This window comes from Capricornis sumatraensis, chromosome 1 (genome assembly GCF_032405125.1).
Source record: "Capricornis sumatraensis isolate serow.1 chromosome 1, serow.2, whole genome shotgun sequence".
Classification (NCBI taxonomy): domain Eukaryota; kingdom Metazoa; phylum Chordata; class Mammalia; order Artiodactyla; family Bovidae; genus Capricornis; species Capricornis sumatraensis.
The window spans coordinates 78,302,917-78,330,328 of NC_091069.1; the positions used below are offsets into that span (position 1 = coordinate 78,302,917).

Here is a 27,412-nt window from a genome sequence, read left to right on the forward strand (position 1 = left end):
AAGCATATAATCAAAAGAAATTACAGGTGCAATGTGCTCCAGAACAGCAAAAATTTGAAAATAACCCAGATGTCCATGAATAGGAGAATGGATAAAGGAATTTTGCTATTAATAAATGGGATAACATAAACTATACTCACAGTCACATCAATATGGATAAATCATAAAGAATATATAGGATGGTACTATTTAAATAAAACTAAAAAGTAGAGAAGACAGAACAATATATTATTTAAGGAAATAAGCATATAGGTGGTAAAAATCTAAAAATGCAAAAAAAAAAATTTAGCACAAAATTCAGAATAGTATTGGGTTGGCCAAAAAGATGTTACAGAAAAACCCAAAAGAACTTTTTGGCCAAAACCAAATAGTTACCTTTGGGGAAAAAAAGGCAAAGACAAGGTCAGTGAAGGGCCCCGGAGGCTGCAAAGGTACTGGAAATGTTCTTCTTTTTTAAATTTGGCTCATAGGTACATATGACCATAGAGGAAAGGAGGGAGGGTAAGATTGATTTAAATTAATCCCAAAAGACAGATTGATTCAAGGGAAACAATGACAGAGGATATTTTTTTCTTATGTCCAGAAAAAACATTATCACTTGTTGGTTGGTTTTCTAAGGCAAGGAAGCCTGGTGAAGGCCTCACGCAGTACAGGAAATGAGTGTTAAATCTGAAGGACACTGGTTTGATTTCTGCTTTAAAAAATTAAAAATAAAAGTAAAATAGGTCCCTCTTCAGGCAGAGCTAGGTGATTCTAGTTGGCCTGGCAGTAGAGTGGCTACAAGGGCCATAATTACAGCCAGGGAGAGGTCGGGCAGCTAGATGGCCATCTATAATTAAGCAGGTGAAGTCTGTTTTCCATGCTCCAGGCACACTGCCGATGGTCCCAATGACCCCACACCCCCCATTACAGGCAGTTCTTAACTTTCACATGTTTCGCCTTCAAACAACGCCCTGGCCAAACAGAGACAGTTGCCGTCAGACAGCAATGACATTTCACAACAGTGCTCTCTGCCTGCAGAGACCCGGAGCCACCTCCACACATTTGCCACGTACACCTGGACAGCAGTCACTCACTAATTCCAGGAGCAAGTATTTCCTAAGCACCCCTGTTCACTGGCACTGAGGCCACAAAAGAACAACAGAGACCAAAATAGACACAGTCCTGGCCTGCTTAGAGTCTAAAGAAAGCATTTGTGCATTTATTGAATATTTTATTGCTCTGGCCCCTTTTTCTTAAGTAAGAATGATGAATAAGGGAAAAGACTGGCTGTTGTGATAAGATGCATCTTTTCTCCTTTAGAGAATACAGAAAATCAGCAAAGGGTCCTCAGGGGCAGAAAAAGGTCCTATTTAGCCTCAGCTGTACCCTTCTAGCATTTAAGGAGGTTGACAGGCTGCCCAGGTGACCAAATGAGAAAAGAAAAAATAATAAGATGCTGGAATTATTACTAAAAAATTGTGCCTACACAATGGGACATGAGGAGAGGATTTTATAATATACTTTTGTTTTCCGGGAATGGAATCTCCTATTATAAGATTTAACTCAGTTATTCAGACTTTCTTTGCCCTTCAGACATGTGCGTTTTTTTTGTTTTTTTTTTAGAAAGGTATCATGCACAAAATTAGGGGACTGCAAACCTGGCTATTGGTCCTTCATGCATGAGAAGATTAATAACATTTATGACTTCATCTTTCTAAAAGGGTTGATCTTTTCTTTTCTTTGGGGGGAGGAAAGAACTCGCTATGGGATGGCATCAAAACCACCACCCATGTGAAAGCTCTGAAGGTAGTTTCAAGCATTAGACAAAACATAGGTCAATGGTGGGGGAAGGCAGTCAACCACCTTCCTAGAGCCCTCACCTCACATAGGCAGTAAATGGTTCAACCTGCTCACGGCAATCATCAGCCACCATAGGGAGAAGCTATCTACCCAAACTCAAACCCTTTCTTGGGGCAAGAGGCTAAGAAGGCAAAGAAACCTCCATTTCTTTCTACTTCTGTAGCTTGCATGTAATACCTTCATAAGTCTGGGGAGTAAACCATTACTTCTCAGCAGACATGACAAGCATGATCAAATGATGTTTTCCTTTGAGTCAGGGATCTCTGTTGCTCTTTTTCCTTCTCCCAGATGGGGCTGCTCACAGACACACACACCAGTGGACCACTTTTTAAGTGAACTCCATGTTCATCTCCATATAAGAGAGAATTAAGGAGCAAAATTGGTGTTACAAGAGGTTATTCCTCTTAAACGCAAGGCTTCCAGGATAGGTTCACACAATTTGGGGTCCAATCAAATAGAATCCTTCCTTAGATTTTTGGAAATAAGATTCAAATTTCAACATTTCCATTTTTGACTAAATTTTCCAGAAATAGAACTATTCTGTATATCGATGTTGAGGTCCAGCTTATTCTCTTTTCCCATTATTTCACTCTTATTCTCTACCTCTTTTTCCATGTAGACCTTGGATTTTTTTTCAAATAAAATAAACAGTTGTTTTATTATCCTCCATTTGTAGATATTTAATGGAAGTTATGTTACAGATAGTCTGATCTTCAAACTGGGGCTCTGTAATAACCTAGAGGGGTGGGAACGGGCAGGAGGTAGGAGAGAGGTTCAAGAGAGAGGGGACATAAGTACCCCTATGGTTAATTCATATTGATGTAGGACAGAAATCAAACCAAGATAGTAAACCAATCATCAATCAATTAAAACTAAATAGATATTTTTTAAAAGAGAGAAATCTTTTCTACAATTTTTTAAAAAATGCTCACTCAGTTTCTATTTGAATACCTACAGAGATGGAGAGCTCCGTCTTTACTGCTGAAATGTACTTAACTGCTAATGAGTAGTTACTAAACTAAGCTTAAAGTTCCTCCCTGTAACTGCTATCCCTCTGGTCCCTGAGCTGCCCAAGAGCCACAGGAGAAGTCTTTCCCCTATTCCTCTTTGCTACACTTTAACTTCTTAAGAAACCCAATCATGTCTCACTGACTACTCAGGATCCCATGCTTCACTGAGGAATGATTGAATCTTGCTCCTTGGTGTCAAGTATAGAGAGAGATGAGGAAACACTGTCAATGACTCACACCTGGATTCAGAAAGTCTTCAATCTGGGAATCCAAAATCCCAAACATTCACTGAATCACAGCATCTTAACACCTCTTATGCAATCCAGTTGAGGGCCAGAAACATGTAATAATTCGTTCACCTTCAACTGACTGGTTAGAAGCAGGGCCAGGAACAGAATCCAAGCTTCTGATTTCAGTAAAGGGGTTGCTCACACTACACTTCATCATAAAGCTGTTTATGCTGAATGCAGTATAACTAACCACGGGCCATGTGCCCAGCATGAAGAGGCCCTGTGATGATGAAGACTCCTGCGGACTTGCTTGGAGCCGCCACGATAGCTAGTCTCACAACGGCTTTGGGTGATCTGAGTCCCCAGCAGACAAAAAGGTCCAACTACAGAGATAGCCCTTGTTCCCAGTCTGGCTTTGTGTAGTCCCGACGGCAGGACAGCGCCCTGGGCTCAGCCCTGCTGTATCACAGGGCCAGCCTGGAACCTCATGTGCTCTGGGCCAGCTCTCAGCTCAAAGCCCGTGTTCCAGAAGTCTCTGCCCTTGGATAATTTGTGGCTCACTGGGGTAGGCAGGGTACAACCAGGACTCTAGTTATAGATACAATATAAATATCTGAGTACATGCTTGTATGGAAAGACACAGAAGAGTGTGGGAGCAAAAACTGTGTGAACCGGTGGGTTGAAGTGGGCCAGCTGGTGTGGGAAGGTCCCCAGAAGGAGGCAAACTTGAAATCAAATTTTGAAAGAACAGAGAAGTAGTTGAATTAAAAGGGAGGGGACAGGATATTATAATTGGGGACTTGTTGTGCGTGGAGGCCCTGAGGTGGCCTCAGAGCACCCCTAATAAGTACCAGGCATAGTTTAACCACGCAGGTTCACTCCCACCCGTGAAACTGATTGTATACTGGAATACAAAACAGCCGATTATCCAAAGCAAGGTCAGACCAAACACCTTGTTTATCTCCATAGTTTCCTTTTAAAGTGACACTTTCTCCTGTTATTTCATTTAGGCACACATTCATTTGTGTGACGTTAAAAATTATGCCCCTACTGTGTACCCAGCACCTAACAGAACTCCCCTTGCATTTCCACCTCCATTAAAAGCAGGTGCAACCTGCCTGCCTCAGAGGAGGATCACGGAGAGGTAAGTTCTAGCAAGGTCCCTGGGTGAGTTACTTTAATTAAAGCCTCAGGAACTGGGAGAAAATTAGCACAGTGGGGTCAAATTCAAGCACCACTCAATACTTGAGGGTATTTATAGACAAGCAAACACAAAAACAAAAAATCCAATATCCTGACTGGTTGCTTTTTGTTTTCGTGGTATAAATTGGTGCCTGTTCTCCTACCTAAAGAACACCGATGCTACCCATTTTGACCTTCTGCAGGTTATTAAAGCTGGGACTTGAATACCAGGGCCCAGGGAATTGCCTACCTCCCTAAGAATATGCCAAGTGCCCTTCCAGCCCTTTTCCAGAAGAAAGGACAAGGTGGGGGAAAAGATACTAAACAATAAAGGATTAAAAGTTCTTGATTTTGAAGACAAAATGATTGGAAGTTGGGGAAGAAAAAAGCAGATTTCTCTCTTAATTTTCAATCCTATAGAAACTGGTTCAGAGAGGAAATCACAGGTCTTAAGAGTCTCTCACTACTCAAAGTGTTGTCCAAGGACGCGTGGCAAGGGCATCTCCTAGGACCTAATGAGAAATGCAGCAACTCAGGCCCCACCCCAGGCCCACTGAATCAAATCTGCATCTTCACAGGATCCAAGGGATTCACAGTATTAAAACTCCTTAAGCCTCAATTTTTCCATCTGTAAAATAGGGATAATGAAATAGCAGATCCATTTAGGCTTTAAAATAATCTCTGTACAGAGATTTGGCTTAAAAATTTTTGTCCTCTCTCCCTTCCTCCTTCTAGGTGCCCAGCTCTGAGCAAACTTATCTTGGTTTTAATTCAGCCCTGCAGAGGGCCATAGGGTCAACAGTCCCATTTCTCTCTCTCTTTGTATACCAAGGAGGCCACGGAGGTCCAAGTGAAGCAGCTGCCTTGTTGCCAGACACACCCTAGCCTGGGAGCTCCTCGAGGGCAAGACCTACGTCTTTCACATCTTGTTCGCTCCAGCTCTTGGCAAGGTGCCAGGCAGGCAACCGACTCTGCATGTACATCTGTTGAATCAGCAGTATATCCAGTAATTAACCAATTGTGGAACAAAAGCTAAAGCGCAGGTGTCTGTGAAATCCTAGTCCCAGTAACACACAGATACACCTGAAAGTGGACTTAACTTCCCCTAACTTCATTCTTTCTGACAGTGGCCAAAGAACTTACACCTGGCTATTCGTCGAAGCCATGAGTTCCTGCTGCAGAAAACAGTTCTCTGAACTAAACATCACTATTAATTTTCAGGAAACAGGCAAACTTGAGTGTCTGTAGAGTATGAATAACCCCCTGGCAGCCAGTGTGCTCTACTTAGCTAGGCAGAAGGGACCTCAGCTAGCGAAGTCTCTCAGTCCGTGGAGATGATTAAACTTGGAACAAGCAGCAGCTGGCCCTGAACTCTGGAGAGCGCTGCCTAGTGCTAATAAAAAATACCTGCATGGGACTGTCCATTCAGAGGTGTGCAGCCTCTCAGCAGCAGGAGTGGGCATGCACAGGCCAGCAGCTTCCTGCAATGAACGCTCTGTGAGCATCGTTCATCCATCACTTGTTCCACGGAGTCTGGCTACCTGGCCCACCTGCCTCTACGTGTCAGAAGCACATGGTCCTTGGAGACAGGCACACGCTGACAGCATCCTCAATTTCAGCATATCCCACTTCAGATCAGAGATGTCTTGAGTGACATGAAGTGGGTGTCATGCGTTATTTCTGAGCTCGCTGCCCTTAGACATTCACGCTGTGGATTAAGCAGGTCATTCCTCTCTACCTAGGTCTTCTGAAACCTGCCGCAGCCTGTGTTCATGGGCAAGCCACAGTCTCTGTGTATATGGGAATGGTAACATTTCTGCCTAATTCTTTTTTTTTTTTTTTCAAATTTTCTAATTGCTTTAACAGCTCATGCACATCACATGGGAAAGAAAACCAAGATTACAGACATTGACAAAAATCGTTCCCCCTTTTCTAAATTCACCCTTTCCCTTCCCCAGAGACAACTCTGGTTCCCAGTATGTGATATATCATGCAGAGACAGCCCACACACCCCCAAGCATGTCCATGAGAAGGGGCCTGGGGGCAAGGATTTCTGTTTTCACTGTTCACTTCTCGGTCCCTGGTGTAGGGCTTCCCTGGTGGCTCAGAGGGTAAAAAATCGGCCTGAACTGTGGGAGACCAGGGCTCGATCCCTGAATTGGGAAGATCCCCTGGAGAAGGGAATAGCAACCCACTCTCATATTCTGGCCTGGAGAATTCCATGGACAGAGGAGCCTGAAGAGCTGAGTCCATGGGGTCAGAAAGAGCTAGACACAACTGAGCAACTAACACACTTTCTGTGTCCCTGGTACTGAGAAGGTCAAGGAAGGTGAAGTCGCTCAGTCGTGTCCGACTCTTTGCGACCCCATGGACTGTAGCCTACCAGGCTCCTCCGTCCATGGGACTCTCCAGGCAAGAATACTGGAGTGGGTTGCCATTTTCTTCTCCAAGGGATCTTCCCGACCCAGGGATTGAACCCGGGTCTCCCAAATTGGAGGCAGCCGCTTTAACCTCTGAGCCACCAGGGAAGCCCTTGGTACTGAGAAGAGTAACTGCTAAAGGTGCCCACGGAGAAGGCGATGGCACCCCTCTCCAGTACTCTTGCCTGGAAAATCCCATGGGCGGAGGAGCCTGGCAGGCTGCAGCCCATGAGGTCGTGAAGAGTCGGACACGACTGAGCGACTTCACTTTTACTTTTCACTTTCATGCATTGGAGAAAGAAATGGCAACCCACTCCAGCGTTCTTGCCTGGAGAGTCCCATTGACAGCGGAGCCTGGTGGGCTGCCATCTATGGGGCCGCACAGAGTCGGACACGGCTGAAGCGACTTAGCAGCAGCAGCAGCAAAGGTGCCCAAATAGTTCTATGTTGAATGAATTAATGTGTAGGTCATAGGTATGCCCGAAAGCTCCACATTTTGGTAAAGCAATTCATGCATGCATGTGTGCTAAGTTGCTTCAGTCGTGTCTGACTCTTTGCAACCCTATGGATGGTAGCCCACCAGGCTCCTCTGTCCATGGGATTCTCCAAGCAAGAACACTGGAGTGGGTTGCCATGACCTCCTCCAGGGGATCTTGCCAACCCAGGGACTGAACCCGCATCTCTTATGTCTCCTGCACTGGCAGGCAGGTTCTTTACCACTAGCACCGCCTGGGAAGCCCTAAATCAAGTACTGCTGCTGCTAAGTCGCTTCAGTCATGTCCGACTCCTAGCGACCCCATGGACTGCAGCCTACCAGGCTCCTCCATCCATGGGATTTTCCAGGCAAGAGTACTACTCTGCACTTGTTATATCTTCTGATTGGATGTGCCTTCAGTGGACAGTGGCTCTGTCTCCTCAACCAAGAAAAGAGGATAACTGTTATTACCTGCCTTTTAGGGTTGCCATGGAGCTGACGAGAGCACGTGGAAGTACTGGAGGTTATCATTTATTGACTGCATACTCCAGAAAGAGCAGTCCCACTATACTCTGTTCTCCCAGTAGCTACCCAAATGATCAAACACATCACGGTGCTTACTGGTGTAGTGTTTGCCTTATTGCTTAAGAGCACAGATGCCCTAGAGCAGGGACCATCTTCGTTAACTCTATCCTCCTAGGGCCTAGCACTTCTTAGATAAGTAAATAAGAGATGCTTCAAATGAGGGCCACTGAGGAAGAAGGAGAGATAGGAGATTTACAGACATTCGTTCTTAGCTATATGCATGTGCACAAAAAAATACACCTTCCCAGGCGCCCAAAAGCTCACACCAAAGGTTTATAATACAGGAGGAAGATAAAAGGCCCAGTGTGAGCAGCTTGAATAAGATGGTAAATGCATTTGATTGTGAGAATGTGAATGTTTCAATGAAGCTAGGTAATAAGAAAAATCAATAAAACTGTCAGCACTGGCCAATTTCAACTGGATAAAAGAATAAAGTAATTGGTCTTGAAAGACAACTCTCTAAATTAAGTTAGATGAATGGAAATACCCTTTTGTTTTAAGCCAAATCACAAGGACATCAACAGCAGTAAATGATTAAATTATAAGCCACTTTGACCCAGTATGATCTGAGCTGCAAACATGAATTTCCCGAAACGATCTTCTTTGTAAGACACAGAACTGATGTCTAGCAAGACAACAAAGACAGAATAGGAGGCCACACCAGGATACCCGGTGCTTGCTTCTTGACTAAGGATCTATTATAAACCGATTCTTTCTATTAAACTTATTTATTCAACATGACTATTCCTCCTTCAATTACTTCATTAGTAAAACAGGCACACAAGTCAGTAGAAAATGCACATCTACGCTCCCATAAAGGCCGAGAGGAAGGAGGCTTTGGTAGTGATCCTAAAGAGCTCTGCTCTCCACACACTCAGGATTCAATTCTGTTTTTCATCTGCTAATGGTTGGCATTTGGTGTTGTTAACTGTGGATGGATGATTCATTTCAGAGGAACTGCTGCGCATCTCGAGCCTGTTTGGAAGGAAATGAGGGTTTCTTGGCTTATTTCTCATCAAGCATTTTAGCATTGTCTCTCTTTGTGACATTATAAACCCCTTAATGGGAGTTTGGTCCTCACTGCTTTCAAGCTGACTCTCCCTGTCTCATCTGGTGCATATGGCCACTGCCAGGAACAAGCATTTATTCCATCAGGACAAAGGAGGGAGCCAAAAATCTGGAAATTAATAGGCCCATTCCCTGAGTCTTGAGTTGCAATAGCAAGTGAATATGTGGGAGTGGGGGTGGGGTGGGGTGCACATTGCAAGAATGATGGTTTTGAACATCTGGCTTTGGTTAATATTCACTCTTATCAGATACTGAGGCTGCTTTCTGTTCTCCATACGCTACTGGAGAATCCAGCTTGTCCACGAATGTCTGGGGACCCTGTGGGATGAGCAGGATCACAACCTTATTGCCAGAGACACCTCATAGGAGAGAGACCCATCAGCTCCTTGGAGCAGTGCCTGACTTTGAAGTCCCTTTTTTGGGTGGGTAGGTCCCTTTAACATACAAAGTAATGTTTCTCATTAGAAACTGAACAGAACTTGAAAAGGGTGAGAGTGTCAGGCTTGATGCAGGGACACCCGCTAGACAGGCTGGAGAGAAGGAGAAGTTTTAGGGTGATAGCAGGCTTTCCATGGGACTCCATCAGATTGCTGAAAAGACCACAGCAGGCCACAGAGAGATGCCTGTACTGGTCTTGTCCTTCAAATCACCTAAGTCCCGGGCTTAAAAATGTGCTCTCTGCCATAACCCAGACTTGACCATACTTGGCCTAGAACATCCCTCCTCCTTAGTGGCCACGGTGAGTGATAGGCCTTGACCATGAAGACACATCCCGAAAGAACTGCCCTCAATCTTCAAACACAGCTTAATCATTTATTTCATTTCCTTGTTTGAAATTTTCTGTCTGCCACATTGATGACTATCTTTGTTTGGAAGCTCCTTGAGAATACAAATGGCATCTATTTAATTTATAGTGTCTATCCTGCCTTACCAAAAAAAAAAAAAAAGAGCTTCAAAGCTTTCTTTGATAATGATGATATGATGCTCTCTACACAGAATGGCCTTGCCACTTCCTCCTTGTCAATCTGCTATACCGAACTTTTCCTTTTCAGCCTTCAAGCTTTGCTTCTTTCTTGAGTTTCTCTGTGGAGAAGGCAATGGCAACCCACTCCAGTACTATTGCCTGGAAAATCCCATGGACAGAGGAGCCTGGTAGGCTACAGTCCATGGGGTCGCAAAGAGTCGGACACGACTGCTTCAAATTATTCCCGTTTGGAGAACTCCTGGTAACACCAGTTAAGCACTCAGTGTGATATTATCTTGCATATGTTCTCTAATGCTTTTGTCCTGCAGGTGTCTCGGATTCCTAATGGAATTGCAAGCCCCTTGAAGGCAAGGGCATGTGCTCTTACAAATGCCGTGTCTCATTTTCCACTTCCCAGTCCCCAAATTCAGCATGGACACCAAACTTGGCATATTTACTAAGATGCATTAGTGAATACTCTTCATCTGAATGAATGGTTCTGCTTAATGATCTGATCCTCAGAAGGCAATGGATTAAAAAATGAAGAAATTCTAAGAAAAACAGTAGAATCCTTATAAGCTAAAGATTCAGTGGGACTCTGGAATCAGAAAGATGTTATCTAGATAAAAACCACCAGTGGCAGAGTGTCAAGAGGAAAGCCTGCCTCTCTATTTCAACTCTGAAGGCAGTGTTCTAATGCTTGCCATGGACACAAGGTAAGAAAGATTATTAATCTGCTGGGATTTGAGTCCAGCCAAGGCTTAGTTATGGATGCACCTTACAGACAGCCTGAAAAGGAGCTAACCATTTCTAAACTGGGACCATGTAAGTTTTCATTTCATTTCAGTCAGGCAAAGATCTGCTTATTAATAAAATGGATTCTTTGGGTCATCTATGGATTCAAAACTAAAAACTTTACCTTCCTATTTCTATAAAAAGCTTCCTGAAGAAAAGAACTAAACTGTTAAAAGCAGTGAGGAGGTGTCTGCCACAGAGGCATGGGAGGACTCATTACTGGGGCCCTAATCCAGGCAGGGCCCTGAATCATAGCCGGGAATAGGAACCAACAGGGCCTGGTGATCAACTGTCTGGCCTAAGGCACATCACTTGACCTCTCAATGTCACCATCTCCCGCCAGAAGATGTGTGTACTTGCTCTACACACATTATCATCTTATAAAGAAGCAAAGCATGTTTGATCATGTCCACTAGTCTGTGCAACTTGAAAAAAAATCTAGAAGAGAGCTGCAAAGATGAGATAAGATTTCTAAACTCTCTCTTCAGAAAGGTTGAGGAATTTGATTGATTCAACCTGAAGAAGAGAGATTTAATAACCGTCTTCGAATATATGCAGGGCTTTTTACCCAGGGCTGATGAGAGTGTGGGGACCACATGTTCTGTCTGCACTGAGCAGAGAAGGTACAAGCCCAGGCTTAGGAAAACAGACATTCGAGGCATTAAGGGAGACAAGACACAGACAAGCTAATGAACATCCTTCTGGGGAATACTTCAGTGGGAAAAGGGTGCTGACGAAAGAGAAAGAAAATGGGACAAAACTGTGGGAAAGTCCAAACTCTGCAAAAAGCAATCTCATAGCCCCTGAAAAATACAGATATTATTCTATGAATTTCCTCTTTGGCACCTTGCTCTATTCTTGGACCTTTTGCCATGCCCCAGAGACAGAAACTTGCCCTCAAACTGTTTCCCTAGATATCCGGCCTGCTGCTCCTTCCTGAACACTGGACTAGAGTGTTGCTCACCTCTCTGCCTTCAGGTCTCCAGGGCCTTGAAGATATTATCGAGCAGCCCCTTCATGTGAGTACTCTGTCCTTAAAGCAGTTCTATCACAGTATCAAAACCTACTATACATCCTATTAGCCCCATTGATGGCTGAGAAATCTGAAGCTCTAAGCTAGTAAACACTGGAGCTAGGATTTAGGAGTCCATCAGTCTGTGCAGTCCACCGGTCCACTGACTGATGTATTTCTAAGGCTCTCTCTTTTTACTCTTTCCTCTCCTTTCCCAGAGAGGAGACTGAATGCTTTCTGAAGCCTGTGGCAACAGAAAAAAGAAGACAGAGCTTGCTTTTTCACCCACCTCTTCATCTTCTACTTCCACAATATGTATTAATTTCCCAACCTGATCTACCTGCAGTATTTATGACAGATGTGCTGCAAAAATCTTTCCAATTGCTTTTATCTTCAGCATTTTATTGGAGAAACAGTTTGGGGACCCAAACATACCACTGAGATCCACTTCCTGTCCTTTATATTATTGTCTAAACTCTGAAAAACTCTCGTGGGTGAACATGACACCTGGATGGAAGATGGGAGAAGAAGAGCCTAGAAATCTCTAGGTCAGACCCTGACTGCCCCTCCTCTGGGAGTCTGCAAATGATGGCTCATTATCATATTACTATAAAGAATAGAAATAATATACAAATCACATCACAACAAAGGGAAAAATATTAACAAATGTCCACAACAGGAAATAATCATTTGCACAACTGAGAATTACATACATTGTTTTTTATGCTTCTGTTGCCTAGGCTAATTATGCTCTGATTTAAGTATCTGATGAGTCTGTAGTGCTGTGCTTACCGGAAGCCCCATGGTCATTGCTGCTGCTGCTGCTGCTAAGTCGCTTCAGTCGTGTCCGACTCTGTGTGACCCCAGAGACGGCAGCCCACCAGGCTCCCCCATCCCTGGGATTCTCCAGGCAAGAACACTGGAATGGGTTGCCATTTCCTTCTCCAATGCATGAGAGTGAAAAGTGAAAGTGAAGTCTCTCCGTCGTGTCCGACTCTTAGCAACCCCATGGACTGCAGCCTACCAGGCTCCTCCGTCCATGGGATTCTCCAGGCAAGAGGACTGGAGTGGGGTGCCATTGCCTTCAAACACTAAGAGGCACCTGGTGCTTCTCCAATGATCCAGTGGGTAAAGAATCTGCCTGCAATACAGGAGACGCAGAAGACGTGGGTTGGATCCCTGGGTTGGGAAGATCTCCTAGAGGAAGTAATGGCAACCCACTCCAGTATTCCCGCCTGGAGAATCCCATGGACAGAGGAGCCTGATGGGCTACAGTCCATGAGATTGCAAAGAGTTGGACACGACTAAGCAACTAACGCACAAGAGGCACCCAAGTCTAGAGCAACACATAAAACATTCTGAGAAGGTTTACTGCATGGGATAATGTAGGTAAAGTCCTTGGCACAGTACCTGTCAACCCCTTCTACTGGTTACAGATATTAGCCAGCTTTCAGCTTGAGCTTTGACAGATGTCTATTCAAATTATACCAAAGATCAAAACTGCATGACTAGAAATGACCTTAACTGTTATCCAGCCTGACCCCATACGTCTGAGGTTAGGTCGCCTGGTTTAGCTAAAGCTCATATCAGTCAAATCCCATTATGATGAACTACACAGGACATGCAAGCAATGGAATTTTATTAGACAGTTAGAAATCACATTAACTCCAGCCCTAGCAGACGTAAATGTCCAGGCTTTCCACAGTGTGTTAGCAAGAAAAAAGAATCCTTTGGCACATCCCAGAAGAAGGGGGTGTATTCACACAGCCTCACCCCCACATCTTTCCCTGAGCTCTTTGCTATTTGCATGTGGTGTAAAGTTTGTGCAATTGCTATGAATATCTTTTTTTTCCATTGATGGGACTGACTGGAGCACTTGAAACAGGCAAGCTGAAGGGATGCTTGATGGCAGAATAATAGAGCAGTGAAAATGTCAGCTGTGCCTCATTGCAGCTCTCTTTTTCACCTTTTCTCAGAATACACAGTCAGGAATTTTCACTAAAGAGAAGGACTTAAATAAGAATCAATGAATGTCCACAGTCTGGGTGTGACAAACCTGTTTTTCCCTGGACCCTTACCATGCAATCAAGGTAGCAAATGTTTTGGCTGCTTATTCTCCATTCCTCTTTTCACCCTCCCAACCTTTCCAAAAACAAAACCACCTTTGGACCATGAGTCCTCAACATCCCAGAGCAGGACTGGGAGAACAGAAGCGTAGAACGCAAACAGAATGCACCAAGATCAGCTTCTAGGAAGAGATTGCTGGAAGTCTCTCCCACTATCCAGAGAAATAATTCCGAATCCAGGAACAGCAAGAAAAAAGAGGAGAAAACTTCTCGTTTTCTTCAGAGCAACACATGCTAGCACTTTACTGAGTCTGGCATGTGTCAGCATTTCCAAAGTAAACCCTGTTTTCTTTAGATGAAAGAGATAAAAGAAAAATAGACTAAGAATTCAGTCCAATGCAAACTGCTTTGGTCATTCACATGCAATAAGCTGTAGAAGCAAGAAGGAAAAAACCAATTGCCTCTGATTTATTTATTCATTCATTTGTCCATATCCTTTCCTGCTAATGTAAAAAAAGGACATCTTCTATAATTTGCAAGTCATTAATTTTTTTCAAAGGAAAAAATAACCAAGCCTCCCAATGACTGCCCAGCATATTGGCACAGGAAGTACATATTTAATTAATTATCCTGTTGCATGCAGAATTATGTAAGGGAAAAGGGGGATTGATTTTTCCCATCAACTGTTTCACCCATATTTCCAACCAGGAGACCACTGTAATACTGTGAAGTATGGTAAATTTGGGATCAGTCATTATGTTAAAAGTAACACAAGGCTTTACCTTACTGAGTGCTTTATTTCTTAATCCCATTTTATTATTTTTTTGCACATCTTGAATATTTCATACTAAATATTGTTAAATCTTCAAATCTTCTACAATAGTTTTCTATTCTGGGCTGTTCAGAGCTGAGAGTAGAGAAGGAAAGTTGGAAATGCCAAAATGTAATTGCAATAAAGAGCAGAAAATGTAAGAGACCAGTTTTGGAAGAATGTTTAAAGCTTTAAACCTATGCCAAATAATTGAGATCTATTATAAGAGGACTGACTTCTATTATGAGCTCCATATACACACAATTACTGAATTATTCTGAACACCTGTTGAAATCAGGTGTTAACAGTCAAATAAAAATCACCAGGCACACCTGTCAAGTGCATCTTTTGACCAGCTCCTTTGAATTTGCTTGCATAATCCCCCCTCCATTACAGAACCTTAAACTAGAGCTTTATCCCTAAAATTTTGGGGTTGTGGCTTTGGCTTATAATCCCCAGTATTCCAGGGAGATGCTGTAAAAGGCTCAAGTCTTCCAGCCAGGAGCTGTGCCTTTCCCTTTGAACCACAACCTCTAATCTCCATCTTTTCTCATTGCCAAGAGGAACCTGCCTTGCTCATCCTATCTTTCTGCAGTGACATTCGAGCCAACAGTTCTGTCCCCTGCCCTCATAGAGAAGAGGAGAGGAAAGATGGTCCCTATAACTAAGTTTCAGTCCTAATTCCCAACCTCCTTAGAGCCCAAGTCTGCCACCACCTCCCTGTTTTCAAGTGCATATATTTATCCCAAACTCCTAATTTATCCCTCTTTATAGAAGTAACATTTCTATTAAAGCTCTAAAGAAATAGGACTTTGAAATTTGACACCTCATTTATTTCATTTCTGACTACCCTTACACCAACTGGTTTTACCTCTGTCCCACTGCACACGCACAAACCCCATGCGAGCTTCCCAGGAGAGGCAGCCACCCCTCCAAAGCCTGCCTGGGCATCTGCGCCCGGGAATGCCTGCTTTACTGGTCTGACTCTGTAAGACGAAAATCTTCCCTCTGCTCCACCATAGCTAACAGATGGCATGGCTGGTCTCTTTCGGTACATAGGCGTAAACATCTTCAAAATAACCTTTTCCTTTATACGGTGCCAATTAATTACATGTCACTGTAATATGTCCCAGCCAAAGACGGAAGGGAGAGACTAAAAGACAAAAGGGTCAATGGACGAGAACAAGGACGAGAGGTCACACTCTCCTACCTTCACCCGACGACCCCGAGAGATCAATGATCACATACACTCTTCCTTCTGGCTCCAGATCAATCTGCAATTAAGAAAATGATAGTAACTCTGTTAGTGCGTCGTGGGGGCAACCTGAGAGTTCATGACATTTCCAACCCAAACTGCTAAAACCTAGAGTCACAGCTCCATTCAATCCATCAACCTGCAACATGGAGAGTGCCGGGTGAATTAGGGATGAGGGAGAATCAGCATTTATGGAATGTCTACTATGTTCCAGACGCACTAACGATGAGGTTTGATACATCCCCAACAGGCAGTGCCATCCCATGGGTTCCCAACTGGAAGCAGTTTTGCTGCACAAGCAAAACGTGACAACACAAGGAACTGCACAGGACACTTGACACAAGGAACACTTATGGGGGGGACACAAAAATATCTGGAGACATTTTTGATTGTCATGACTGAAGAGGGAGTGGTGCTATTGGCATCTAGTAGGTGGAGGGCAGGGATGCTACTTACTAAACCTCCTGCAGCAGACAGGACAGCCCCCACGACAAAGGATTATCCAGCCCTTTGCTGCCAAAGTCAAGGTTAACAAAGTGTGTTATCTCATTTCACAGGTAAGGAAAACTGACCTCACCATTCCGGGGTAAATGGCAATGCTGAGATTCAATGCCAAGACTGTCTCCAGAAGCCCCTATCCTTTATATGACACAAATTGCTCATGGGAGATTAAAAAAAAGAAAAAAAGAAAAAGACACTATTCCCACTCTCAAGGTGCTTATAATCTCACTGGGGAGTTGAAAACAACAACAACAGAGAACAATGCCAAACCCAGCTTAATGATGAGGAACAGAAATTAACTGATATAAAATATTCTGGTGAACCTGAAATCAGTATAAAAGAGCAGCCTGGGCAAGAAAAGGAAGGCATTCCAGATGAAAGCAACATCATAGGCAAAGGCTGGGCATGTGAGTGGTGCTCGTGCAGGACTGAAGGACCCCATGCTCAAGGGTGTGCTGGCACCTGTGTTTGACAAACCCAATCCTACTAAATTCTCACCACCAACCTTCTCCACCCACCCTCATACCCTCCCTCCCCACCTCCCAATCCAGCAAGCTACTTCTATACAGAAGCAGGCTGATGAGCAAGGTCAGAGGAGCTGGGCCTCTTGAGGTCAATATCCTTCCGAGGTCTGAGCTGTCCTTACAGAGTGTGTTCTCCATGAGTAGTGACTCCGGAAACCCTGGATCACCAAGTAACCCTGGTACCCACCCCCGCCTTCCATCTGCCTGTGCAGAGTTTCAGTTGGCTCAGTTGTGCCAGGCTGGACTCCTCAACAAGCTGTGAGTCTCTTGAGGGAAGGAACTACTAGCCCCTCCCTTTTTTGTCCATGGTCCAGCAAAGAGCAGGCACATATTTAGCAAGTACTACTTAGGAAGGGTCAGCCTGGTGAACACCTCCTCCTCCTCCAAGGTCAAGATCAGTTATTGCCTCCTTTCTGAAGCTTTTCCAGATATTCCCAAGTCAGAATGAATTACTCTTCACTTGTGTTCTCATCGTACACACACATATCTCAATCACGGCCCCTATCAAGCTATAATACATTGTCAGTATGTCTCTATTGTGAGCCTGGCAGAGACTCTGACAATCCTATTTGCACCCCCAGTGTTTAGCTTACTGTCTGCTGGTCAGGAGACACAGCCAATAAACCTATGCAGAAGTGGGGAAAGTCTCCACTTCTGGAGGTGTCCCAGAGCCTATTCTGGAATTATTCACTCCTTCAAGCCCCTTTCCTAGGCAGGAAGGAAGGTAGGTAATTTGTACTAAAATGATATTCCAAAGAGGCACGAGGGGAAGAAGAGGGAGCTATACCTGGAGCACTGGAGACTCTCTAGGAGGTAAAAACTCACGGTGAACTAATGCTGTTTGGGTCCCTGCCCCCAACATCTCGCTCCACTCCTGATCCACACTCCCTGAGCCACGTGTGAGCCCCACTTTCTTTCCTGACTCAGCCTTTCAGTGGTTGAGAGGGCTGACAGTTTCCCTCAGAATTTCTGTTCCACCCACAGGGGTCTTTGATGCCCCTCCCCGCCCCAGATGAGGCCCCTGTGATCTTTTAGGCACACTCTGAGGGCAGGGAGGGACGGAGGGCAGAAAGCTCTCAGGTAGCTCCACAGGGGCCACTCACCTGAGCTTGAGATTTTGAGTTTGGGGTCCAAATGGGAGCCAAATAACACACTGATGATGCCAGGAGATGACTCTCTGCACCCCTTCTGCCCCAAGAGCCCATGATTTTAGGTTTTTGGATAAAGAAAATGTTCCCCAGCATTCTTACCACTAGTACTGTCCCCTGCTACAAGCATAACCTGGCCCCTGCACCAAATTACAAACAGGAAAACCATCAGTCGACTCTACTGAACAGAATCCAACCAAAATCCTGTCCCTGCTACAGTTCAAAAGTCTCAGGGGCCCCCTTGTCCAAAAGCATGGAATTTAAATAATGTATGCCTCTTAGAGATTAGATCATTCCTATTAAACCCTGCCGGCAAAATGAAACACTTTCTCATATCCTCCAAGTCAAAGATTTCCCACGACTGTGGATTTCATTGGCAAAGTACAATGGTATCTGAGAAAAGCAGGGAGGGAGACAGCAAAGGAATGAGATGGGCCGCGTGGCCTATCGGAAGGCAGGCTGCATGCCTATCTTTGCAAAAAGGGAGTGAGAGCTTGTGTCAAGGGGGAACAGGTCATTGATGATAAAATGTATTAGGATATTAACATTCAAGATAGCAATCAGAAACCATTTTAGCACCCACTGCTGCTTCAATGCCGATGAACTACATTTCCAAACAGAAAAATAGAAATTAAGCTATTAAACATGCCAAGAGCAACAAAGAACTTTGCAGCCTGGGCAGATGGCCGCGGAGTGCTGGCTGAGCGCCAAGCAAGCTGAGTGAGGAGGCTCTGAGAATCCATCCAGACTGGTGTGACTTCGATGTGGATGACTGGAAGGGTTATCTGGTACAAAAAGGGGTGGAATGCGTTGCAACTTCATGGCCAAATTAGCTTAATCACAAATTCTGCTCACAATTACATGGTGCGGATAATGAAGCAATGTAGGTGCCCAGCCCTGCAAAACCCCTGCAACCTGAAAGCCAGCATCACCACCAGGCAACTGGCACCACATAAAAGCAGGCCTTCTCCCTCCTCCCAACCATTCCCAGAGTTTCTTCTCAGTTCCTTCTCCCAGGCTTCAGGTTGCTCCCAATTCTCCCAGAGGCAACCCCATTTGTCAAATCGCCTTGAATCTCATGCCTTTATTTGATACACTTTCCCAGATACTATCTCCGTTTCTGACTATGACTCTCTTTCAACCTTCAGCTGAGGCCAGAAGCAAAGCAGTAGAACCGTAGGGGAGATAAACACAACCTTTAGAGTCAGATCAGGACTGAATCCCAGTTTTGTCACTTACAGGTCAGTCAATTATGTATTCTCTTTGAATCTCAACTTCTATCTCTTCATCTGTGAAACAGGTTGCTGTGAAAATTCCACAAGACACACATACAAAGCACTTGGCACTTGGGAGCTACTCAGTATATAGTGGTTAAGAGTGAATTTGCTGGCTCTCCAGCCTGAAGCAAGAAACTATCTCCTCTAAGCTTCAGAACGCTCCTCAGTGAAATGGAACCAATAACAGGTCCTGTGACACTGGGGCTGTCTTGATGTAAAATGCAAAATCTATGTACAGTGCATAGCATGGTGCTTGGCACAGAACACTCAGTAATTGTTGCTGCTATTGTTATTAAAGGCTTCCCAGGTGGCTCAGTGGTAAAGAATCTAGCTACCAATGCAAGAGATGCAGGAGACGCGGGTTTCATCCCTGGGTCAGGAAGATCCCCTGGAGGAGGAAATGGCAACCCACTCCACTATTCTTGCCTTGGAAATTCCATGGACAGAGGAGCCTGGTGGGCTAGAGTCCATGGGGTCACAAAACAGTCAGACACAGCTTAGTGACTGAGCCCAATGACAGTTGTTATTCAAAAGTCAAGCATTTAAATTTGCTACTTAATCCGACGTGATGTTCTTTCCACTGTATCAAACTCTCCCCCAACCCTGCCGGCCACAAAGCATTTTCTTGCCCAAAGTTGATGTTATTTTATATATTCCAGTACATCTGATGATTTTACACTGCTTTGAGTATCAGATGTAGAACCAAGGTGAGAATGTTGCACCCTCCCCTGGCAGGAAACCCAGGGGCAAAAAATGGCTATAGCCCCTGTTCATCAGAGGGTCATGAGGTGATTATGAGATAAGAAGCAGAATATGACCACGTGCTGCCTCTACTAGGCCTGGGACACTGTATTGAGTTTTTTACCTGAATTAGTTCACCCAATCTCTTCTGAGGGCTTCCCTAGTGGCTCAGATGGTAAAGAATCTGCCTGCAGTGCAGGAGGCCCACGCTTGAGCCCTGGGTCAGGAAGATCCCCTGGAGGAGGGAAGGACAACCCACTCCAGTATTCTTGCCTGAATAATCCCATAGATAGAGGAGCCTGGCAGGCTTACAGTCCATGGGGTTGCAAAGAGTCAGACATAGTTGAGCAACTAAACAACAACAACAATCTCCCATACATATTCCCCACTTTTCAGATTGAAAAACTTGGGTTCAGAAAACTTTCAGTGGGATTCCCACACAGTGCTGCTGCCTCGAGCACACAGGAGAGATGACTTTCTTTGACAGGGTTCCCATCTCAAGCACCATCCAGCCCAGAATGGGCAGCCCCTGGCTGTGTCCTCTGTGGGTTCATTGTCCTTCTCAGGCGCAACTGACCAGCTCCCCAGCCAGGTCAGTTTAAGGCAGAGCAACGCCCTGAATACCTCACCTATCCTCCCCTTCCCCCACTTGGGGAAGGTCTGGGCATCAGCAAGATCTCCATTCCTGCAAATTCAGTGCAAAGCAACAGGGAAAGAGCTCAAACCGTGAAACCAGCAAAAAGCCACCTCTGAAAAGCAAAAAGACCTACAGGCACTTTTTTGGATGTTGCCTGACCCTTCACAAAGTCCTTCACAAGCATTATTCATTGATTCCTCACAATTAACCTGTAAGGTAAGAAGTATTATTAGCAACATTAAGGATGAGAAAACTGAAGTTAAGGAAGATAAACAGGCTAGTGAGAGCACACACAACTGCAGGGGCAGCGTTCACATGGTCGTCTCTGGGGACCAGTCCCCCAGAGCTGGGGATGAGCTCAGAGTCAGGGATGAGCAGCAGAATCAGAACCTGCCCCTCAGAGCCCGACTCTCAGCAACCTCTATTCCTCCCACCACACCACACCTGCCCAGCAAGAACTCTGACCACTGGACTAGCACCCCACCCATGCAGCCGGTTTAGCTGTCGCTGCTGTGTGTCACTGTGCATGCCTGTGTTTGGGGGTAATGGGGTTTGAGACAAAGGAGGTAAAAAATTCATAGTCAAGCTTCCTACTAACTATAGGCTCCACTTTCACTGAGGACCTCGAGGCAAACCTCTCCTCAGAACAGCCCACAAAGGGCACAGAGGCCCCATCTGAGTTTCACTTCCTTTTCCATCTGTTGTCAGGCACTAGGGCCTGGAAAGAAGCAAAAGGGAGAGAGTGGGTCAGAAAAAGATGACTCCAGAAAGGAGAAGGAGGCTGCACCGCCCCTGTTACACCAATTAAGTCCTAGATAATAGACTGTTTCTTTTATTTCCTGGAGGAGGGTGGGGAGTGAGGGAGGAGGAAGTGGGAAGGAGAAGGAGGGAGAAGACTCGGGGCTTCTTTCCGAGGCAGAGGACCCACTTCCCAAGGCCTGCATTCTCTTTATTGCTGGCTCGTCTCTGCTGGAGACCCCCTGGGCACACTACCATCCCCAGAGGCGCTGGGCATGGAAGAGGCAAGCCAGACCTAGCAGGAGGTCTCCATGCAGCAGGTGGCCTGCCTCCCAGCCACTGCTTCTGGAAGGCAGTAAATGTGGAGACCGCAATGGCTGCTCTTAAGCAGCTGCTGGGTGCTGATTTTGGAGTTAGCAGCCAATTAAACTAAAGACTCTTCATTAGAGGAGTTTGCTGCTAGCTTGATGGGTAGAGAGCACTGGCTGGTTAAAAAGCAGAGGGTACACATGTAATTAAATATTTTAAGAGTTCCACTTGGTTCACAGGCTTCCAACAGCACTTACTTTCATGAAATAAGGGGAGAAGAGGATGGCTTCTATCTCAAACACCTTCTGTGGTAGTGCAAAGATATTACGCAGACTTTCGTGTATATCCTGCAGGGCAAAACTCTGCCTGTCCAGCACACTGGAGGGATTTAATAATATCTATAAATGTTGGTGCCGTGGATGAAAAGAGGATCTGTACAACTGAATTATGGAGAGTATTTACTTGGGAAGCCATCACATAACCATGTACATGAGTGCTCTGTCACGTCTGACCCTTTGCGACCCCATGGACTGTAGCCTGCCAGACTCTGCTGCCCATGGAATTTTCCAGGCAAGAATTTGGAGTGGGTGGCCATTTCCCACTCCAATATTCCCCACTCCAGGGAATCTTCGCAACCCATGGATCGAACTGATGTCTTCTGCATTGGGAAACCATCAACCTGTACACGAATGTTCCTAGTGGCTTCATTCGTAACAATCAAATGCTGGAAACAACCCAAATGTCCAAGAACAGATCAATGAATAAGTAAACCAGGCTGTGTCCATATGATAGACTTTTACTCAGCAGTAAAGAATGACCTCCTGGTACACACCGCAAAGTGAATGCTATGGGAAAGAAGCCATATACTAAAGAGTATATACTATACGATTCAATTTACATAATGTCCTGGAATAGGCAAAACGAATCTATCATGACAAAAAGACTATCAGCGATCTCCTGGAGGTGGAAATGAGAACTGGATTCAACGAGGCGTAGAGGATGACTGAATGATTTTGAGTTTTGTATTTTACAATGGTAAAGTAAATATTCAATTTTTTAAAAAAAGAGGCACAGAAGAACTTTTGGGGAAGATGAAACTTTTCTATATGTTGATCAAGTGGTGGTGACATGAATACATACATTTGTTAAACCACATCAAGTCGCACACTTAAAATGGATGCGTTTTCTTGCATGTAAATTATACCTCAATAAAGTCGTTTTCAAAAAAGGAAAAAATGAAGACATCATTTCACACAAGGATTGCTCTACAATTTTTCTTTAAATAATAAATCATCTTCCCACCCTCAGGGCATTTAAAATTTCATATTCCATTTTTTAAAATAAAAGGGTTCATTCAGAGTTTTTCAAGAACACATCTGTCACCCAACATAATGTACACCTACCTGTGTAGGCATATATTCACACACCCACCCACATGTGCAAAACACTCACAGCCACCTTCTCTTGTCTTTCTGTGATCAAAATACAGTAATAGCAAGAAAAACATCCAAAATGTAGGTTCTCTGCTGAATTATTTAAACCTGTCTTTCTGTGTGTGGATCTCAATTTCCTCATATGCAAAACAAAACAAAACAAAAAAATAGGCCAAATGTTCTAGAATGGCTTTTAATGACCTCAAGGACCTAAATATCCATGATTAGGAGACACTTGGATAAATCACGGGAAATCATTCAGTAGGTCACTATGCAAGCTCGATAAAAAGCAGGAAAAGATCTAAATGTATTGACCTATATGAAACAATCTCTGGGTTATAGTAAGTGGGAAAAATGTATAGTGTAATGGGTATATTATGCCAGGCTATCATGTGAATAAAATGGGTGCGCATATGGGCATACAAACATATACACACTCATACTCGTTGGGCAGAGATTCTCTCTAGAAAGAGTCTTAATCAACAGGAACAGAAACTATAGTATTGAGGGGCCAGAAATCAGAAAAGGAGCATTATTCCTTACTCTATGCTCTTTTGAACCATTTGACTTTTAAAATCATGTTCCTAACCTGTTTGCAGGGCAGGAATAGAGATGCAGACCTAGAGTACGGACTTGTGGACACAGTGGGGGAAGGGGAGGGTGGGACCAATTGAGAGAGTAGCATTGATATATATACACTGCTGCTGCTGCTAAGCCGCTTCAGTCGTGGCCGACTCTGCGACCCCGTAGACGGCAGCCCAGCAGGCTCCCCCGTCCCTGGGATTCTCCAGGCAAGAGTACTGGAGTGGGGTGCCATTGCCTTCTCCGATACTACCATGTGTGAAATAGCTAGCTAGCAGGGAGCGACTATACAGCACCAGAGGGCAGCTCAGGGCTCTGTGATGATTTAGAGGGGTGAGACGGGGATAGGAGGGAGGCTTAAGGAGGACAGGATATATGTATACACATGGCTGATTCACAGTTTGTACAGCAGAAACTAACACCACCTTGTAAAGCAATTTTACTCCAACTGAAAAAAAAATCGTGTCCTTGTGTGAACTTGTCACAATATTTAAGTCAACACCTTTTTTCACTACCTATTTCTAACCTCCAGTCCCCCAGAGAGTAGCTTGCTTCCGTTCCCAGACACATCTTAAATAAACGCCCCTCAAAACTGGCTGACACATTGCTTGCCCATCCCCCGTAACCAGGTCCTAGATGGAGCAGCAGCCAACATCTCCGTGTGGAAGCCCTGTTGGCTGAACTGGAGGCCTGTTACAGATTCCAGCTCCCCACAGGCCGCAGATGGAGTCAACTCAGCTAGCACCTGCTTCCTCTTTTCAACAGGCTCAGAAATAGACCCAGAGAGCTGGCTCCCTCTGATGACAGAGGTGGCTGAAAACAAATAAGTCTGTGTATATAGATGCTTTCCTGAGCTGAGAAAACATCCCAAAGTGCCAAATCTAATGCCAAAGGTGTGCAATGGCTTACAAAGTATCACCAGGTCAGGGTGTCATTTTCCTCTCTTCTGTCAAGGATGACAGTATATGTGTAAGCCATGAGGAGATGCTGAGTCCGAACAGTAGGAAATGCAACCACTTACCCCCAGTATTTTGAAGTGAAAAATACTCACTACCCATCTGCACTTCTTTGCATTTTGCTTTACAATGTTCTCTCTCACTGCATATACTCGTATCCATGTTTCCTAATTTTTACACTAAGCCAATCACAGTGAACGAGTGTCAAGGCTCTGAAGCTAGCCTAACCCCAGCTCTGCCTGTCACAAGCTGTGTGGCCCCTGCTTCAATTTCTTCACCTACACATTTAGAATGTCAGTGCGACCTGTTTCAGAGTGTTGTGAGGATCAAATGAGAGGGTAAAGCACTTGGAGCTGGGCCTGACACACTGCTAGAATCCTCTCAATGTCAGCTGTCAAGTCGTTAGGGTTATTGCCTGCCTAGACTTTGAGACCCTCTGGGGGAAAGTCACATGTCCCTCTTAGGGGGAGAAGGGGTCCACAGTTCTTGATCTAGGACTGGGCACATGGCAGGGAATCAGTAGAGACTCCACGTGGAATTCAATGGATCCACGTAGAACAGAGCCAAGCCCCAGTAAGGAGCTCAAGATTGTGCAACCAGAAAATTTATCTCCAGACCAGGAACTTTTCTGTCTCTGTAATATCATGACTTAGCAGCACCTTCACCAATGGCTCACAAAGGTGTTCAGTTCCTGACTCCCTTCAAAACCTAAGACATTATAACTGTTATTTAACACTTTGAGAGTCTCAAAAGAGAGACTCTTTTATTCATGCTAATAATCGCAAGTCTAATAGACACCCTTAACTGAGCACTTCGCACATCTTACCTGGATGAGAGAGAGTTTTATCTTAACCATTTCAGGAACGAGAAAACAGGTTCAGGGATTTCAGTGGCTTGCCCACATCCTCACAGCTTGAAGAGGGGGAGCCTGCATTAAGGCAGGGCTCTCCAACTCCCTATCCAATGCTCCTGTTACCTTGGGCCCAATCAAAGGTAAGGACTCAAGGAGATCTTGGAGAAAGAACACATTGTAAGCTGTTCATGGAGCCCATGCTGTGTGCATGAAGGCAGAGTTGCTTCTCGGGAACAAGAATAATGAAAGTAAAGCTTTTTCATTGTCCTCTTGGAGTTCATAGTTGAAGGAACACCAATCCCACAGCAAAACCACTAGGAGGTTTGGATTATAGGACACAAACACAGGGCAGGATGCCCAGTTTCAGGGAGTAAATGCCCTCCTAGAAATATTGCTGTATTGAGATTTTCTGTATAACAAGTCCTATTTGCCACTGCTTTGCATCATATCATCATTAAGTGACTTCCCTGGTGGCTTAGAGGGTAAAGTGTGTGCCTGCCTACAATGTGGGAGGCTTGCATTGGATCACTGGGTCAGGAAGATCCCCTGGAGGAAGTGAAAGTGAAAGAAAGTGAAGTCGTTCAGCCGTGTCCGATTCTTTACAACCCCATGGACTGTATAGCCTATCAGGCTCCTCTGTCCATGGGATCTTCCAGGCAAGAATACTGGAGTGGATTGCCATTTCCTTCTCCAGGGGATCTTCCCGACCCAGGAATCGAACCCGGGTCTCCCGCTTTGCAGGTAGACGCTTTACCGTCTGAGCCACCAGGGAAGGAAAGGGCAACCTGCTCTAGTACTCTTGCCTGAAAATCCCATTGATGGAGAAGCCTGGTAGGCTAAAGTCCATGGGGTCACAAAGAGCTGGACATGACTGAGTGACTTCACTTGCATTATATAGTTGGAATCACATCTGATGAGGAAAAGAAGGGTTTTATAAAAATCATAGAGGCATGAAAGCTAAGATTCATAAGCTACTTTGAGAACACTTGGTTCAAATAAGCAAAGTAAGGCAAATTTAACTAAGGGTAAGACTTTTCTTTTGCCTATCAAATTAGGCAAAGTTTCTTTTGGGGCTATGTATTCTTGAGTTATTTGTTTATTAAAATATAAACAAAATTAAGTACCATGATGTGTTCAGTTTTTAAAAATCAAAGCTACATGTGAACTTACAATGAGAGGCAGCAGTCTCTTGCCCCATACTCCCCAGAGGGAGCCAATTTTAATAATTTCTATTTGGGTTTTTCTAGTGTCCTTAAATAATATGTTTATGCCTCAATTTCCGGATTTCTTATTTTAGACATTCGCTCTTGCCTTGCTGCTGTGATAGATGAGGATTTAGTTCACTCACCACCTCACTTTACTTTCCTCCCTCCACAAAATAATTACATACTGCAATTCTCAATTCCTTCTCTATTCTTCTCTACAACTGCAAAAAAGCAATCTAAATGTCAATTTCTTGTTTCATCAACTATAGACCATATCCCTTGACCTTCCACATTCTAACTGGAGACCATGAATACTTCCAGCTCCACCCCTATCCTTCACATGTTTACTGTTCGACTATCAGTGTTGACAGGCATCCCAGGTGGCTCAGTAGTAAAGAAGCGAACACAAGAGACACGGGTTCGATCCCTGGAAGAGCAAATGGCAATCTACTCCAGTATTCTTGCCTGGAAAATCCCATGGACAGAGAAGCCAAGTGGGCTGCAGTCCACAGAGTCACAGAGAGTTGGACATGACTGAGTCACTAAGTAAGCACACACCAATGTTAACAATACTGACATGCTTTCCTAACTGTAGCTGAGTCCCGTGTTTTATGTATATGTTGCTTTCAACACTTGAAAATGAATTAATAACATTTATGTAAAATTACAACTTTGTAAATGACATCACATATACTTTCTTTTCCTTGAGTCCAATGTGACAACCCATATGCCACTCAATGAAGAATATACCTGGCATCAAATTCAAATAGATTGCTTTTTTTTTGTTCTCACT

The 27,412-nt window shown here is 44.5% G+C and overlaps 1 protein-coding gene across 1 annotated transcript in view; it reads right to left on the reverse strand.

The window, feature by feature from the left end:
- The window catches only part of PRKCE (protein kinase C epsilon), a 539,658-nt gene that overhangs the window by 313,658 nt on the left and 198,588 nt on the right, over window positions 1-27,412 (reverse strand). Inside the window, exon 2 of the mRNA XM_068986689.1 lies at window positions 15,671-15,734. Within this exon, the coding sequence (XP_068842790.1) occupies window positions 15,671-15,734 (64 nt within the window). The remainder of the gene's footprint in view (window positions 1-15,670; window positions 15,735-27,412) is intronic.